Raw genomic sequence first — 18,510 nt, forward strand, 5'->3', positions numbered from 1 at the left:
ATAATATTAAAATAGTGGTTAAATAAAACAAATACAATTAAAACAAATGATAAATAAAATTTTATTTTAAAAATGTTATTATTAAATACACTTATCAATTAATTACAAATATTTAAATACAATATATAATTGACCCACAAATTAAGCAAATACATAATTTGCATAATTAATTACCAAATAAATATAAAATTCACACAAATAATAATTTACATTAAAAAACTATTATTTTTAATTTAAATAACTTACCATTGTATTCTCCTACGAACCGAACAACAGGCTACTAAATTATAAATTACTAATATGATGTAAAAAAAATGTAATTACACATTAAAACTTACAAACTACTAAAAAGTCAAAAACAATTATTATAATAATACTGATACCTACAGTTAATATAATAACTAATAGAATTACATTCATTAAAATGTTATATAACAGAACTATATTAAAGTAAATAAATAATATACAACAATATTTTAGAAAACAATATTATATACATAAAAAATCAATATTGTTACCTTTGTTTACTGTTCCTCAAATTTTTGACTTGACAATATTTTGACACAGTATTCTTGCAGCTTGATATTTTCGAAGCAATATTTGTGTCATTCACTGATTTATCTGTTTTCAGTATGTCTTGTCGACATAGCATATCTTCTACCCCTTCAACATTATCACGTCAAACAGCACTGTACTCAGGTTCTGAAATGTATTGATTACTGTTTCATATCTATTAGTATTGGAATGGGGATGGCAACCAAAAGAGGAGTTTTAGATTGAGTGCGTTGGTGCATTTCTTCGTCAATGGAGGATTTTCAATTTTAAATGGTAAGTCTTCTAAATCAACAGGTTTTTAAATATTTTTTTATATTGTTATATGCATATAAATCTTTGACTATAAACATGCATGGCCAAACAACTGCCTCTGACTGCCGACTGTACGGAAAGGTAAACATACAGCCACTCCTCCCTTCCTTGAAAAGAGAGACAATAGCCGGACCCTTCTTCGTGTGCACGCTGCTGCTTGCCTTACCTGTGTGTCACAGCTAGGCTTCCTGCTTGTTTACATACATGTGCCTGCAGAGGCAATGACACTCTCTTCACTTAAACAATATCATCAACCACCTCAAAGTCAGGCATTTAATAGAGTAATGTAAACTTTATTGAGCGGTTTCCACCATGTATACTCTACAAGTGGCTTAACACAATCCTATACTTTCTCCCTCAACAAAAACGGTACTTACATTTCAGTCATCTCCACAAAAGTTAACTGGTCGCGGCCTTCCCGCTCCTTACATTCTGCACTCCCCTCCTGCATGTATTCCACCTGGAAGCACATCCCTGTTACATGATGGTTTGCCCACTTCGTCTCACTGGGCCCAATGCCTGTCTTTAAGATGGCGGCTATACTACATTCCTGTTATTTCCGATACAGCATCATGATGCCCTACCAGGGGCACGGACAGTGGGGATCTGGTACTATTTATAAATTAACATAAATAAATAGATAAAATAAATAACATTGCAGATTAATTACAATACATTCTGTTCTGCGGGCCGGTGATAGGACAGATGTCTATACCCAAGCCCTCCTGCTGCCGTCTGCATCAAGAGACCTTAAATAAATGAAAAAGAGACTGGTTTGTGGCCAGGACTACTTGTAGCCAGGCCCAACCCATGAAAGTCCAGGGCATTCTGCTGCTAAACATCAGGAAGTCCAAAATATGGCCAAACTTTATTGGCGCATTCCGAAGACAAGAGGCAGCCTTGCAGGGGCCCCCGTTAGAGCTTCCTGCTCTTCAGTGTTCTCGCTTTGATACAATCTCCCTCCCGCCTCCCCCCAACATGCCATACAACCCAAAGATCCTCTTTCTCTGGGGCCAGGAAATATGGAGAACCTAGTCGTTTCGCGCCATCGCGGCCTCAAACAACAATGATAAAATATAAATACGTCACTGATATTGAATCAGAACTAATTTCCTGTTCTTTTTCGCCCTATTTGGCAAGGTTTCCTGGCAAGCCCCAGGTCTGCGGGTCCGCCGCCCCTGCGGCTGTGTCCGCGGCACGGAGTTCTCTGTGTAAGCCGGAGGACCTCGGCCTCTCATATTGCTGTGTCCCACACCACGGCCTGCTGTCGGCGGCATGGCGGCGTGCCCGTCTTCCTGTTTTCAACGTTCTTCCTCCAGCTGGGCAGGATGGGCATGCTCTCCTGCTTGTAAAGGCTCCGCTCTGGCCTCTGGCGGGCTTTTATCTCCCGGCACAGATACCGCTTCCGCTCTATGACCTCCAGTAGTTTTCCATCCCGCTCCTTGCCTCCCTGGGGGGCCTGCGGGGGCACTTCCTGCTCTTGGATAAGACTCTGGAAAAACAGCACATGACAAAGGTAAGCTGCCAGAGGCAAGACAATCACCAGCCCAAACCCTACATACGTTGACTAGTTCAAGTTTATTGTTTCAGTTAATTAAAATCATAGCAATTTTTCAGATTAAAACTATACTTCATTAAAATGTATAACACCATAAAAGGTCCATCCCAAAAAAATTATTTCAACAGGTCAATCAGCTTGTTTCCTGCTTTCATACATCTTAACACAAGTTAATAGATGAAAAAACATATGTGTGCAAGTAGTCAGACATTAAAATAATTAATCCAGGGAAGGTGCCAAAACTCATTCAACTTTGACCTTTGCATGCTTCCTGCCACTGAACATCTTACAATGAATTATTAGTTAAGAGCTGGTGGGATATATAGACCTTTCTCAAACGTTAAACATTTTCAGATAAAACCGACTACAGTCTGGAGTGAACAAAAGATACATTGACAAACGATAACTTCAAAATGGAAACCGGTGTGAAGCAAATACAGAAAAGCTCACATGTAAACCAAAAATTGTCTGATCTTTTACCTTGAATGTAGTAGTTCAATTTACCCTCAAATCTTTTAGATTTTTTTTTACAAATTTGTGGGAAAACAGCAATCTCTTTAAGTGACAGGATGGGGCTGAAAGAGTCATAATTCTGAATTGGCCTGGCCTTGTGACACAGACTGATCTCCAGAGTAGATGCCAGCAATAGAATCCAGTGTTTTCGGGGCTGTCTGTGGAAGGTGATGCTCCGGCTTCCCTTTAGTGAATAGCAACTAGGATGCAGTCCTCACCTCCCCCCTCCCCACCCAAGGGTACACTTGAATGAGATCCTATCTGAACCCAGAAACATGATGGCGGAGTGCTAACACGCGGTCAACTCTCAGGAGAATTTGAAGAGGAAATACAGAAGATGTGACAGCACTTCAACAACACCCAAGCCTGTGTCACCTCTTACGCCCATAGAATCCCAGAAGGGTCAGTCTTTAAAGCCCCGTCTACTGTAGATCTAGCCGATATACTCAGCTCAACACCAACATACTAAACTCCCTACACCTTGTCAATGCCTCCCTCCCTCGTCATCTTCCTAAAAGCACTCAAGGCAGGTCAGATCCTCCGACTCCGACAGAAACCTACACTTGACCCCGATGACCTCACCAACTACGGGCACATTACTCAACTACCATTCATCAGCAAGAGCATTGAAAAAGCAGCTCCAAGATCCCATTAATGCCAACCATATCCTGCACGACTCCCAGTCTGGCTTCAGATCGCACTGCAGCATGGAGACCGCTGTGTTACACATTGTAGACTATTCACTCCTGACCACGGATGAAGATGGCACCTACCTCCTCATATGGCAAGACCTCTTAGCTGCCTCTGACAGAGTAAACACTTTCACCGCCAAACGCACTCAGGAGTCTCCAATATGGTTCACCGACAGTGTCCTTCACTGGTTCTCCTCCTACCTTTCCTACAGCCACCATTTTGTTTACATGTCTAGCTCCAGGTACCAAAAGAATTCTGTAACCTGCGGGTCCTTCAGGGTTCATACTACTGTCTGGCATTTTCAACCTCTAGAGGGAGCAGCGTGATGCTCTACTCACAGACAACATCTTCATAATTCACCAATATGCTGATGATACACAACTTTGCAAAATTGTCTCCATTGCTTCACACATTCAGAGCCACAATCACTGCATGCACATCCCCCGGACCTGGATTTCCATCACTTAACTGATGCTCAACCCAATCAAGACAGATTACCTGTTATTTGCCAAGAAAAGCAAACAAGAAACAGTAAAAACCTGTCTCAATGACATGAGCCTTTACAGCATTGAACCCCAACTTTCACTGAATGCCAAATCACATGGATTCATACTGGACACCAACCTCAACCTCAAGGAATACAAGAAGCAAGGATGGCTGATAGCTCTAAAGAAAGTGAAACCGTTCCTTACAGATTCCATATTCTGATCAAACTGTATTGGCTTCCATTGTCGGCCTCCACTAGCTTCAAAACCAGCTCCATCATTTACAAAACAATTATTACCACCACCCCTGCTTATCTTGAAGACAAACTCACCCACAGCCAGGACATAAGACTGCAGTCTCAGAAGTGTAAAAAATTAAAAAAAACAAGTCCCTGGCCTTTCCATCCATGCACCCAGTTTCTGTAACATCCTCCCTGTATCCATTAGGATGGCCCCAACCGTGCTCCAATTTAGAAAATAGCTGAAGAAGGACCCCTGTAAAGAACACTACATCATAATGCGGTACAGTGCACAAACCAGATACCTGTCCTACTCCTCCTTGACTTTACGCTTGTCTTTGACCCTGTACTGTGCTCAGCTGCCTTTTGGCTCGGTTTGCACTGTAGAAATACCACATACATACTAAATACATACAATCCCCCTTCTGCTTCTCCAAAGGTGACATATTTGAAATTGAGGGGACCTCAGGGATGTGTTTTCTTTTTACTTCACTAAGGATCTTGTTTTGATGAAATCCTGGTTTGGCAGGGCAGGAATGGTTACTCGCTTGTAGTGCTAATACTCCTCATAGGAATCGTCATTGTAATCAGAAATGTTAGAGTGATTTCTCACTGCATGCGTGGACACTGGAACACTTCATCTTAAATATTGTTTTATAGACTTATGCACAGAGGGTGTTATTGTCCATATGTGTATATGATGAGCGGCACACTTCAGAAGCCTATCCATGGCAAAATGTTTACAGAATGTAAATGTCAGAATTCCAGAACAAACTTGCATGCCTCATCAGATGTGCACATTTCCAATAAAACCGGTCTACTATCGAGAGAAAAGTGCTGACTGAGAGGTTTCCATTGAAAAACTGTGAAAATAGACACCTGTCCCTTTGTTGAAACTGGCAGTGATCTCTGTTAGCATGAGCTGAAGCCATTTTGTTTGTGGCAGCCATTTTAGTTAGCCATGTGCTCGCCACATGCTTCTCCGTCCTCACTGTTGTCTGCCCTTGTATGTCGCTGGAGTCATCAAGTATAGTTAACTGTTTCAGCACTGAGCTAGAGCCTTGCACATGCTCAGAAAGACTTGTTGTCGAAATGCACCTGTTATAAACTTAACTGTCAGACTATTTTAGCTAATGTCAGCAGTTGTGTAGCTCCTCCCACTTCCTTGACTAAGCGATTCTCATGTGCCCATGTATGTACAAATGACTATTTGTGTGAACACTTGTACTGCCTCTTTTTGAGCTCCCGTGCTTACTCTGCAAGCATTATGGTATAAAGGCACCGTAGTCTCTGTACTGCATGTGTTGCCTCATACATTGCCTGAGGGTTGTGTATAGACGTTGTTCCACTCACGAGGTTTAATAAACTCTTTGTTTAATATTACAGCTTCTTTGCCAATTTCTATTTTTGTCAGTCTAAGGACCAGTGCGATAAGAAGGGCGAACCTGCACCGGTGGGCTCGGTAAGGCTCACCCCACACCTTTAAGGCTCCAGGAGCTTCTCTGCCCATAATGCACTGTCCTGGCAGTTGTCTCCCAAAATCATCTCTTTTCTTGCAGGGAAGATGTGATAGTTGCATTTTCAAAGGACCAAGATAAGCCATCCAGGGCGGCAGGTGGGTCATTTATGACTTCAATGAAGTTTTCTAGGACGCAGAAGTAGGACTACAGGTGACCATTTCTTCTGCATCGTAGGATCTTCATTGATAGTCATAAACGTTAGAAGAGAATAGCAGGCGAAGAGGTTATTTCTTACTATGGCTCTTGAGTAGAAGAAACAGAAGTTAAATAAGGTATTGAGCCGCAATAGTAATGACACTTGGCTTCTTGAAGAGAATGTGGACAATAGTACTTTTTGAATATGTGTCCTAATCGCCAAGTGGCAGCTTTGCAAATTTCTGCCAACAGAACATTTCTGAGCCTAGCTGTGGTGCCTGCTTTCACACTAAAATGGGCTCATGGTCTTCCTTGGAGAGGTTAATCTTCTAATCGGTAGCATAAAGGCGAGCTTGCCACAATCCATCTGCCAAGAGATTGTTTGGATGTGACTATACCCTGTTGGATATCATAATAAATAACAAGTAATTGCTTGGATTTTCTCAGGAACTTTGTTTTACCTATGTAGAAATGAAGAACCCACATTAGGTCTAAAGAATGCAGTGACCATGTAGCTAGAGGGAATGGATTGGGGAAAAGGTAGGAAATGTGATTCTTGGATTAGTGTGAAATTCCAACACCACCATGGTAAGAAAGGATGGATGTGTTCTCACAGCTACACTATTTCCATGAAAGACTGTGTATGGTACAACAGCAGAATGGGCTTGCATCTCACTTGCCCTTGGACCGTTGTTATCACAATAAAACAATGCAACTAGGCTCAAAGAGAGGACCCATTATTTTAAAGAGAGGCACATTCAGTTCCCATGGAGGAGATAGTGTTCTGATTAAAGGGAACTCTTTCTTTAGGCCATCCAAAAAATCTTTGATTAATGGAATCTTGAAGCAGGAGACTTGACTTGAAGACTTTCTGTGAGCCATAGAAGCAGTTGCGTGTTTATGGAAGGGAATTGCAATTGTGATTGAACCCAATGCAGGACGTATTGTATGATAACGTCTTCTTAGCATGAGACTTGGTAATGTCCGTAATTCTGGTACTATATGCAGATTTATTTCTATTTCAGAGCATTGCATGCCTTTGTTGGGGTATGTTCTGCTTCCTTCCTAATTTTCATTCTTGCTAGTGGTAAGTTTAAATAAATTGTAAATTGATACTTGTATAGCACACTACTCACCCGCAAGGGTCTCAAGGCGCTTGTACGTATACCGCTGTGGAACCCATCCTGGCTTTCCCTGTGAGGCGTCCACTCCTGGGCACCCCCAAGGTGGAGGCCAGGCATCCTTAGCGTTGTGGGGGCCGTTGTGGAGATTAAGCAAGCTATTGCCCAGAGTTGCAGAGTGGGACTCCATGATTGGAATAGGCACTGAGGCGAGAATTATCAGGTCCGTGGAATTTTGAGCCCAAGACCCGCCAAGGCGGGGAATTGAACCCTGGTCCCGGGCTAGACCTCTGCATCAAGGTCTGCCGCTCTAATCATTGAGTCTTGCTGCCAAATTCAATTGTGTTAGATTTGGAATCTGTATTTGCCCCTGAACTCTGGTTCGAAGCCTTGGCCTGCGTGGGAGCTCCTGTGGGGCCGCAATGGGCATTTGTAGTAGATCTCTGACCCAGTATTGCCCTGGCCAGACTGGTGCTATTAGATTCATCCTTGGCCAAATTTCGCAGAGTTTCAACAGCACAGTCGGAATGAGTGGCAGCAGCATAGATGAGTGGTCAGTTTATCAAAAGGGCACTGCCCAATGATCCTGGCTCCGGAAACTCTGGGCGCAAAGTCGTGGCATCCTTTGTTTTGAGCTGTTTCAAAGAGGTCTCAAGATGGAGTGCCCCAACTCCCCGAAGATGCTTTACATGAATTCATCATCCAGAACCCGCTTGTGACTTTCCTCATGAAATCAACTGAGGAAGTCGGTCTGTTGATCCCAATGCCCGAGCTGCCCACTGCTTTTAGCATAAGCCCACTGGCTATGCACACAACCAGATCTTTTGTGCTTCCAAAGAGGGTATCTCAACATGTTGCTTCCCTCTTTTTTGGATAATGTTCATGTTATTGCCCATCTTAATTAGAATTGTTTTTGTCAACAGAGACACTTGAAGCCCTTGAGAGCCAGGTGGGTGTGCTCTCCTTGTCTGTGCAACAGCCTTCCGCTGCCAGCCGTTCCAGGTGTGCTCCACAGTCCATGAGCGATGCAGATGTGACAGTTGACTGCGATGGTGCTTCCTGCTGAAAGAGAGCTTCTCTGAGTGGACCCCATCGTCAGCACCACCGTGTGAGGGGCTACTTTGCCGTGAGTGTCCGATGCAGTCTGTCTTCCCAGTTGGTCCAGTCTTTGTGACCATTCACCTTCCAGGCATTGCTGCAGGGTCTTATATTGCACTTGGGGTAATAGAGATAGAGGATGCCTTAGAACCGGGAGGGTGATGAACTGGGCCGGAATGTTGGCTCAGTTGGATCTGGGCTGCGAGCTGTTCGCGGCTGCAGGGATGACGCGCTCGATCTAATCTTAAGAAAGACTTGTCATTGGAAAAAAATCACTGAGTCTCCTCAGGTGGGAACGAGAGTCTTTGTCCTGAGTTGGCAGGTCGTGCATGTGTGGACTTAGATTTTGAGATTTTACAGCTGCTATGGCCAGTGTGGGGACTGAAACCTCTGTGGACAGCACTGCCTCTCTTTACCTGCTGACTGTGAAGCATCTTCCTCTCTTCTAGGCCTACAGGGTTCGGGGTCTCTGCCTTGGTGGAAGAGGTGTGGCGCAGTGGCCAGGACAACTGACTCCGGAACCCAGAGGCTCACTGGTTTGATCCCCGGCGCTGGCGGCAGATCAGCCCAGCGCCATGTGACTCTAGGCAATAGCTCGCTCAATCTTCCCGACTGCCCCCAGCACCTTGACACCTTCGGGTAATTGTTTGCGCTTTACAAATACTGGACATTTACATTTACAATTGCTGTGCTGACCGAACAGAGCAGATCTAGAGAAGGGAAGGTTCATTATTTACATTTGAGCGTTAGGCTTGAGAGTTAATACCTGGAGCCAAGAAGGCCTTCTAAAGGACCCTCTGTGACAGTAACCAGTCACAGCTGAGTCAAGTCTACCACAGCACCACTAACTTGGTTTGAGACCAAGTATCCTTCCTGTCCCATCGTCCTGAGAACCTATTGTCTGCTTTGTGAGAGGTCATCAATTAACTTTATCCCATCCTCAATCTCTCTTCCCAGGAGGGCAGGAGCGCAGGCGGTTTACTAAGCTTTAGTTGCCATTGTACAAACTTTTCTCCCCGTAGCTTTCGAAAGCTCCGGCGGATTGGTAGTGTCATGGCCAGAAATGTGTCATCTTCTGGCCAAAGTTGTTCTGATGGAGTGCGGTTTGGGGTATAAATTAAGAAATTCAGGTTCTGCTGAGGTGGTCTCTATTTTTTGAGAATATGAAGTGATTCTGCCCTAATTGTTGCTGGAGTGAGGAACTTCTCTTCTACAATCGCTAGAAGATCTTGAAGGCCAAAAGAGATTTTGGCATTGCCGTCGGTTGGAGAGTCAACATAATCTTCGAAACTACGGGTTACAGCGCCTCCAAAGGAATGTTCCATTTTGTAGCACCCTCAGCAAGAACTTTGTGATAAGCGGTGATGTCATCCGCTGGAGAGACATGGGAAGGTGGTGTATGAATGAATGATTACGCATTTATATAGCGCATGGTTACCCTGAGGCATCCCAGTGTAGCTGGAGACGCCGGGTGTATGAGGAGATCGAATCACCCATGTCCGAATGAAATAGTGATCTGGACCTAAATGGAGATGTGTTCCTCTTACGCCCTTTGGGGCTACATGGCGACCTTTCTCCATCCCAACGTGGGCGAGGTGCAGGTGATTTCGTTGGTGGTTTTGCTGAGCATCTAGGTTGATCTGTATATATCCTCAGAGGAGACATGGAAGGAGCTATCTGTGTCAATGGAGGCATGTCTAGAGGGTACAATGGGATCTGAGCATATCTCAGGAGGGATATTTGGCCTTGAAGGCAGCAGAGTAACTGGCCTTGGTTAATTAGGTGTGAACCTAAGACTTGACATGGATAACTTTGGCATTGATCTCGGCAACGTTGAGAGGTGAGTTGATGGTGATTCTAGCCTCGGATAATGTACCGGTGACACTGAGCGGCTTGGATGCATCAACGGCGTAGTGTCGCCATCATGGTGTGCTTCGAAGTCGATGGTAGAGGTGCCTTTTAGGTCTTTTGAACATCCGCGGTGTTGGGGAATACCCCGACGTCATACAAGATGTCTTCAGCATCAAGGGCAAAGGAGAGGGAGTCGCTGTTGTCGTTGAATGTTTCGATGCTGAAGACTTTGAAGGACTTCGATGTTGACAACGTGTCGATGACCGTAGTGAGCCAGACTTCAATGGTAAGCCCACCGCGGCCAAAGTCTTCGACAGCAACTTTGTTCTCTTCGACGTCAACCTAGAATGACGTCAAACGTGATGGTGTTGGTGTCTTTCGTTTCTACTCGACCTTCTTTCCTTAGATCTCCCTCTGTGGGAGTCTTTTCCCGGTGCTGCCTCTTTTCCTGAGGCTGGGAGACTGGAGCACCTCTGAGCCGCCTTCTTCCTTCACTCAGGTCTTCTGCCCTCCAGTGTCCATCGAAGCCTGATGCCTTCCTAGTCCTTTAATGTCCTCTCTGCTCGATGTTCAAGCAGAATTCACATTCTTTGACAGAATGCGCAGGTGGAAGGCACAACACACACTCCGTGGGAGCTTTTTTCTCCTGCAAGAGGGGCATTTTACCAACAGGGAAGGCATTTCTGGCAGACAAATTAAAACGATAAAAAAATCTTTACTTGCCAGTAAGATCGAAAGAAGATGAAAAATACTACATCCAAAGTGAAAATTCACAGAAAAACCAGAGGAGGTAAACCCTTTATGTGCTCTGGGATTCCTCTCTCACAAGCCAGAAAAAAGACCTCACACTTGGAGGAAGCTGCCAGAAGAATGATTCATGGGTAGGGAAAACTCCTGAGAAGTGCTGACACTGTCCCTGTAAAAGGACTTATCCCCTGCTGAGAAGTACTGGTACTCCGCCATTTAAAACACTGAATCCCTACTGAGAAGTGTCAGTACTCTGCCATTGAAAGCACTGATCCCCTGCTCAGAAGTGCTGGCACTCTGCCATTCAAAGCATTAAACCCCTGCTGAGAAGTGCCAGTACTCTGCCATTGAAAGCACTGATCCCCTGCTTAGAAGTACTGGCACTCTGCCATTCAAAGCACTGATCCCCTGCTCAGAAGTGCTGGCACTCTGCCATTCAAAGCATTGAACCCCTGATGAGAAGTGCCGAAATTCTGCCATTGAAAGCACTGATCCCCTGCTCAGAAGTGCTGGCACTCTGCCATTCAAAGCATTGAACCCCTGCTGAGAAGGGCCAGTATGCTGTCATTTAAAACACTGAACCCCTAATGATGAGTGCCCGTACTCTGCCATTGAAAGCACTGATCCACTGCGGAGAAGTGCTGGCACTCTGCCCTTGGAAGTACTAGGAACCCCTGTTGAGAAGTGCCAGTACTGTCTCTTTACAGGTAGTAAACCTCTACTAAATAGTGCCCTTCTATTAACAGTAGTGTATCCCTGCTGAGAAGTGCTGGCACTCTGCCCTTGGAAGTACTAGGAACCCCTGTTGAGAAGTACCAGTACTGTCTCTTTACAAGTAGTAAACCTCTACTAAATAGTGCCTTTCTATTAATAGTACTGTATCCCTGCTGAGAAGTGCTGGCACTCTTATTTTCAAATTCAAGAAGCACTCCGAGAAACACATGCATTCTCATCAGAGACCCCCAACCATCTGTTACCTGAGCTGGAGTCTCCCTGCCCTGGAGGGAGGGTCTCTGGGCGTGAAGAGCTGCATGGCGCACCCCGGAAGTGGAGGCCGAGCGCCCCAGGCGGTAAGCTCCTGCCAGATCTGAGGGAATAAAAACATACATGAGATATTAGAACAATCTGCTTGGCATTACCCCCACTTAGAACCCGAGAACCTCCTCTGAGCACCGAGAGGTTGGCACCCTTGAACCTTTGGCCAGGGGGTGTGGCCTATGGCAGGCCACCAACCTCACATTCATTTGTGGGACTACGCGGGCTGATGCCACCTAGTGCTGGCATCAAGACCCGGCCAGCATGAACCTGTGACACTACATGCCCAGCCCAACATCACAAGCATTTGTAGAGCACACGTACACCAAACGGTTTCTTGGCGCTAAGTAACAGCACCATGACCCACTCGCCCTTTCAATCATCTGCATGTATGGAGAGCCATGTTTTCAAGAGGTGCCTAGTGTAAATCTAGTGTAAGATGACAAGACAATATACTGCAAACTAAAACACTGCAATGCAAAGTACGAGAACTGATTGGTCCCTCTGCACCTCTTCCCAATCTGCTGTGGTGGGTGGGTGGGTGGTTTCATGTGCCGGTAGCGTGGGAGAGACACCCCTGAAACCTCTTCGCTGTTGGACCCCCCACGCCTCCTATTAACTTGCTTCAGGGATTTGCCTCCTCTGTTTCTGCTTCATGGCTGAGGTCCCCCAAGGACCTCCTTCTACGCCCGACCCCCTTCACTCTTCAAGATTCATGATGAAATGTTGGTGGCGGCCAGTTCGCCGGCCAACAGGTAAACAGTGAATTTTCTCTGCTATTTACCCAGCCACTGGCTTAATAGAGATTAGTTATTATCTGCCAAGGGACCTTGCTAACAGCAGAGAATCTTCACTATTTACCCAACTGCAGGCAAAATAGCAGACATTATGTACAATGTGGCTAGCAATAATGCAAATAGGAAACACACTTAATTATTTATCTGGCTGCTGGTTAAATAAGAGAAAGCATTGTAATTGTATTTATATAGCGCTTACTACCCCTGACGAGGGGATGAAGCACTTTACGGCGCTATAGCATGCTACTCCAGAATCCAAGGTTAGCAGTTAATCCAGTGGTTATTGCGATTAGTCATGTGCACTCAAGAGAAATTGCATATATTTGCTCTAGTTACCTTGTGATGGATCATCTTAATATCGGTTAGATGGGGTCATTAATGGGGGCTGCGTGATTTCAGGTGAATGGTCGGTGAGCTAGATGGGCTGGCAGAGGTTAGGTAATGTTAAATTATAGATAAAGGGTTTTAAAGAGGAGCGGCCGGGATCTATAAAATGAGGTATCAGCAAGTTGCAGAATTACAATACGAATGATTAAGGCAGACCGGCACGAGTCTGAGAGGAGGCTACACTTGGAAATATAAGGCATAAAAGGATGGGAGGTAAGAAGACGGTCACTGAGAAAAATTGAAAGGACAGGAATCGAGCGGGAGTAAATCAAGGTCAATTTTTTACGCAGGATTTTAGGAGTATAGAGGGAGAAGGATTTTTGAGAAAGCAAGTAATCGGAGAATATAAACTGTAGAAAGAAACAACATTATACATACTGCACTAGATCCAAGGAAGACAGCTTAAACGTGCAATTCCAAGTGTACGCATCATGTAAACATTAAGAGCCCTACCCTGTAGTAAGCCAAGCCTAGGACAGCCCTTATTAACATAGTCTGGAGTATCCCAACCTTGGTACGGGGTCTGTACCCTGCACAAGGGGAGTTGGCACAGAAACAAAGGTCTTATGTACAGTTTGCCCAGTGACCTTGCAAATAGCAAATATATTTTACTATCTAACACTATTTACCCAGCGGCTGGCTAAGTTGCAGGCATTATATACTGTTTAGACAGTAGCTGTGCAAATATAAAATACACCTGGTGGCTGGCTAGAAAGACAGAATGCACAACTTGACCAGTGGCCATGCAAATATCAGAGAAACTTCACTATTTACCGAGCTGCTGTCTAAACTGCTTAAATATTGTATTATTAAGACTTAGGCAGATCTCAACTGGTGTTTACCAATGGGTAGAACTGCCAACAAGGTGTTAACACAACTGACATCCATCTCCTTAAACAAGTTAGGATTAGTCAATTTGCTAAAAATGGTTGCAAATTGCACTCAGACTTTTTGTGAATTAAATGAAATTTTACACACTGACCTTGTACTATTAGGTCCTTTTTTTTAAATGTATTTATTCATAAAGTTTTAAATAGCGCAAACATGACCCTTGTGGGTATCAGAGCGCTTTACACTATTTAATGAGATAGGGAATATAAAGAACAACATTATTATCGAGAGTCGAACAAGTTATGATAGAATCCTCCAAGAGAGACCACCACAGGGTCCAAGACAAACACCTGATCCCAGGGGGTCACAGAATGACCCGTCTAATTAATATTCAGTAGGAAGGTGGCAATATGCAACATTCCATCACTGCCTGTAATCACCTGAATGGTGGCCTGCAAGGGACAGCACACCACCATGCCTATGACTACCTTCCAAAAGGAAAACCTTTTTTTACATCCTTCTGTATTCACAAAGGAACCAGTGCTGCTTTTTAAAATATTTGATGGAGAGAGTCAGTGGTCCTTTGGAATACTGCTTTCTCCCCCTGAGGCGGCCCACATGATTCACAAAAGGGAAGAAGTTCTGAGGAGAGGCCTTCCCCTTTAAGAATCAGTTACCACCCCTAACAAAATTGCAATACCCGAGCAGACACTCAGTCCAGTCAGGCAAATCAAACTTTATAACACATTTCTTGGATTTCTCTTGGTCTTTTATTTTCTTTCTTTCTCTTTAGTCCAGCAAGCCAACACGTGTTTCGTCGCATTGAGGTGATCCCAAGACATCCTCAAGGCTGGAAAATAACATAAATAAGGTTGTCGTGTGGTGTGAATACACCACACATTTTATACATGTGTTTGACTTTACTAATACATTTTAACCTGTGCATTTTGTGATTCAACCCAAATCAAATCATTGTCATGATCATGAAACGGAATTCATCACATTTAGGAACTACATATTACCCTGCATAAAACATGCAATATTAAGATTGCCGTCCAGTGTGTCACATGAGACGTGGTACAACGAAAGCATAACCTTTAACGGTGTAGAAAGGTAAATATTTGCACCTCAATCGTGGATCAATGCGAAATCCCTTAAACAGTGGAACTGTAAAGTATATTCCAGAAATGTATTGAAATGATCTCAGGATGCGTGCAGATGGGCTGATGAGAAGAGAAAGAAGTTCCAAGGTGCAGATGGCAGATCTTATGACATCAGATACAGTATTAATTGCAATATGAAATATGTCATATATATTTTGGAATATGTGTGCAAACGCATATATGTAGGTAGCACCATAAGAGCACTAAAGGAACGAGTTAACAAACACATTAGAGCTGTGAAACACCAAGATGCCAGATATCCAATGGCAACACAAGGCAGGACAAGGCGCTGGAATGGATCATCTCCTTCCTCGACGGAAGAACACAGCGAGTCCGCCTACCACCGTACAAGTCAGAGGCCTCCGAAGTCATCTGCGGCGTCCCCCAAGGATCATCCCTGAGCCCCACCCTCTTCAACGTCTACATGAGCCCCCTCGCGGCCATCGTACGCAAACACCACCTCAGCATCATCTCCTACGCCGACGACACCCAGCTGATCCTCTCCCTGACCAACGACCCCGCCGCCGCCAGAGCCAACCTGCACGAAGGGATGAAAGAGGTAGCCGAGTGGATGACGACCAGCCGCCTGAAACTGAACTCGGACAAGACGGAGGTCCTCATCCTGGGCTCCTCACCCTCCGCCTGGGACGACTCCTGGTGGCCTCCCGCCCTGGGCACCGCACCCAAACCGACAGACCATGCACGAAACCTGGGCTTCATCCTGGACTCCTCCCTCTCCATGACCAGGCAAGTCAACAGCGTCTCCTCGGCGTGCTTCAACATCCTACGCATGCTACGGAAGATCTTCTGGTGGATCCCCACAGAGACCAGGAAGACCGTCACCCAGGCCCTCGTCACCAGCCGACTTGACTACGGCAACGCCCTCTACGCCGGGACCACCGCCAAGCTCCAGAAGAGACTCCAGCGGATCCAAAACGCCTCAGCCAGACTCATCCTCGACATCCCACGATCCAGCCACATCTCCGGACATCTGAGAGACCTTCACTGGCTCCCCATCAACAAGAGAATCACCTTCCGCCTCCTCACCCACGCACACAAAGCCCTACACGACCAAGGCCCGAGCTACCTCAACAGCCGAGTCAACTTCTACGCTCCCAAACGCCACCTCCGATCAGCCAACCACGCCCTCGCCGCCGTCCCCCGCATCCGAAGAGCGACTACAGGAGGAAGGTCCTTCTCCTACCTGGCCGCCAAGACCTGGAACTCCCTCCCGTCCGACCTGCGCCTGACCCAAGACCACCTCTCCTTCAGGAAAAAGCTGAAGACCTGGCTGTTCGAGCAGTAGCGGCACCCCCCCCCAGCGCCTTGAGACCCTACGGGTATGTAGCGCGCTTTATAAGTGTCACTGATTGATTGATTGATTGAACACATATATGGGAATACAAGGCGCAGGGTCCACACAAACACTTTACGTTCTTTGGTATGAATCATGTGGAGCAAGACCCCAGAGGGGAAACAGGGAATTAACCATAAGACACAGGGAAGCCACCTGGATTATGCGTCTGAGAGCTGTGGAACATGGCTTAAATACTGATCAAGAACTACAGTATTTTATGGGGGAGTAGATATGGAAATGGAAACATGGCTTTAAGATTGTGATATACATGTGTACGTATATTATACATTGTGAAGTATTATCTTGTTCATAGATCATACAAGACATGAGATATATGTACTAATTATGGGAGTGTACAATGTTATTGATGTTAAAAGAATTTCCCTCCATAATTGGTGTTTCATTCCCAACCATGTTTATTTGCGTAACTGTGAAGTAATTTTGGAGTGGGACGTGATGCAGAAGATTTATGAAACAATTTGGACTTCACCCATCTTAGAATTTGGGAGTTTTGATTACCATCTGTGCTCGATAACCTATGTGCATTGAAATGAAATCACATGATATATAGAATCCTTAAGATTAGGATCACGCCAATATCACTCACCCAAAAGGGCGCTCGGGATGCACGAGCATTATTTGCCGTACATCATAGGTTTGACGCTAAGTAACTACCTCACAAAGATGGCGCCTAGATAGGGTGCTTGTTATATCGTGCCATTTTATGGCCTCAAACATATTTACTATTGAAGTCCGACATTTGAACTTCACTGTTGACAGTTTAGGTAAAAATATAGGCTTATTAGATGTTAGTCATTCGATGAGCAAATAGCCTTTTATTTATGGATGGGCAAGAATTTCCATGCCATTAATGGCACTCGCATTTTTATGGATGCGCGAGTATATCTGTGCTGTAATGGTGCTCGCATGTTTGACACGAAGAGTATGATATTCCCTCAAGATGGCACCTGAACGGGCACTTACTGAAGTGCGCTTAATTTGCGGTTGCAGTAATACATACTATTTAAGATAATTCTGTGGACGTCAATTTTGACGTTTTGGAGCCCTACTCGGCGGGAAATCAGATTACTGAATCGGACAAATGTTGTCGCCCATGTCTGAGGTAAGACAATTAGCAGTATGGATTGGTATTTCGGATTGGGAATGTAGACACGTTGCGGTCGGACGTCACATTATCTTTTACCATTCTAATTTGGGGTCATCTGCTCTCTGTTTTGTTATAGATGGCGGGTATACATGCTATTTAAATATGGACATATGATTGAAATGAGCACAGAAATAACATTAAGGACACTCATGTAAAGAGGTCATACACAAGGGTACTTAAAAATTATAATGTGAGATAGATTAAAATGTGCATACTCTTTATTTGTATATCTTACAAGTGTATGAAACAGTTTATAAAATTGCGGTTTAATTTTGTTACCAGAGTCAATCAGATTTGAAGTATTAAAAGTGGAAGTATCTTTGCAGTATTTGCCGGGACGGAAGTAGAACCGTCTGGGAGGTATGATAGTTTTCCTTCAATATTTGTGATATATTTCTAAGGTCGAGCACTGGACGCATTATGAATTGGATGTCCTGAAGCGATGGTGTCATATTACCATTTAGGTGTAAATAGAGTGACATTTCAGGAATACTGGTACGCATTTTGAGATCATTTCAATACATTTCTGGAATATAGTTCACGGTCCCACTATAAGGGGTTTCGCCTTGATCCACGATTGAGATGCAAATATTGACCTCTTTACAGCGTTAAAGTTATGCTTTTATTGCACCACGTCCCACTTCATCTCATGTGACACACTGGACGGCAATCTTATTATCGCATGTTTTATGCAGGGTAATATGTAGTTCCTAAATGTGATGTATTACTTTTCATGACCATGACAATGAATTGATTTGAGTTGAACCTCACAATGCACCGGTTAAAATATATTTGTAAGGAAGGTTTGGGTTTCTACAAAGTCAAATCTTCTTATTATATATATAAAAACGAAAGTATGTCTGTTTGTCCTTTATGCATTACTACACCATTCATCCGATCTGCATGAAACTTTGGGAAGTTGTTGAGTACACTCCTGCTAAGGTT

The 18,510-nt window shown here is 44.5% G+C and overlaps 1 protein-coding gene across 1 annotated transcript in view; it reads right to left on the reverse strand.

Annotated features, from left to right (window-relative positions):
- Nucleotides 1-1,148: 1,148 nt before the first annotated feature.
- NYAP1 (neuronal tyrosine phosphorylated phosphoinositide-3-kinase adaptor 1) overlaps nt 1,149-18,510 on the reverse strand; it is a 449,806-nt gene continuing 432,444 nt past the window's right edge. The window contains exons 6-7 of the mRNA XM_086946192.1: nt 11,805-11,914; nt 1,149-2,359 (exon numbers count right to left, since the gene is read on the reverse strand). Coding sequence (XP_086802318.1) covers nt 2,102-2,359; nt 11,805-11,914 — 368 coding nt within the window. The 3' untranslated portion in view covers nt 1,149-2,101. The remainder of the gene's footprint in view (nt 2,360-11,804; nt 11,915-18,510) is intronic.

The sequence above is a fragment of the Lissotriton vulgaris genome, chromosome 12, assembly GCF_964263255.1.
Source record: "Lissotriton vulgaris chromosome 12, aLisVul1.2, whole genome shotgun sequence".
NCBI lineage: Eukaryota > Metazoa > Chordata > Amphibia > Caudata > Salamandridae > Lissotriton > Lissotriton vulgaris.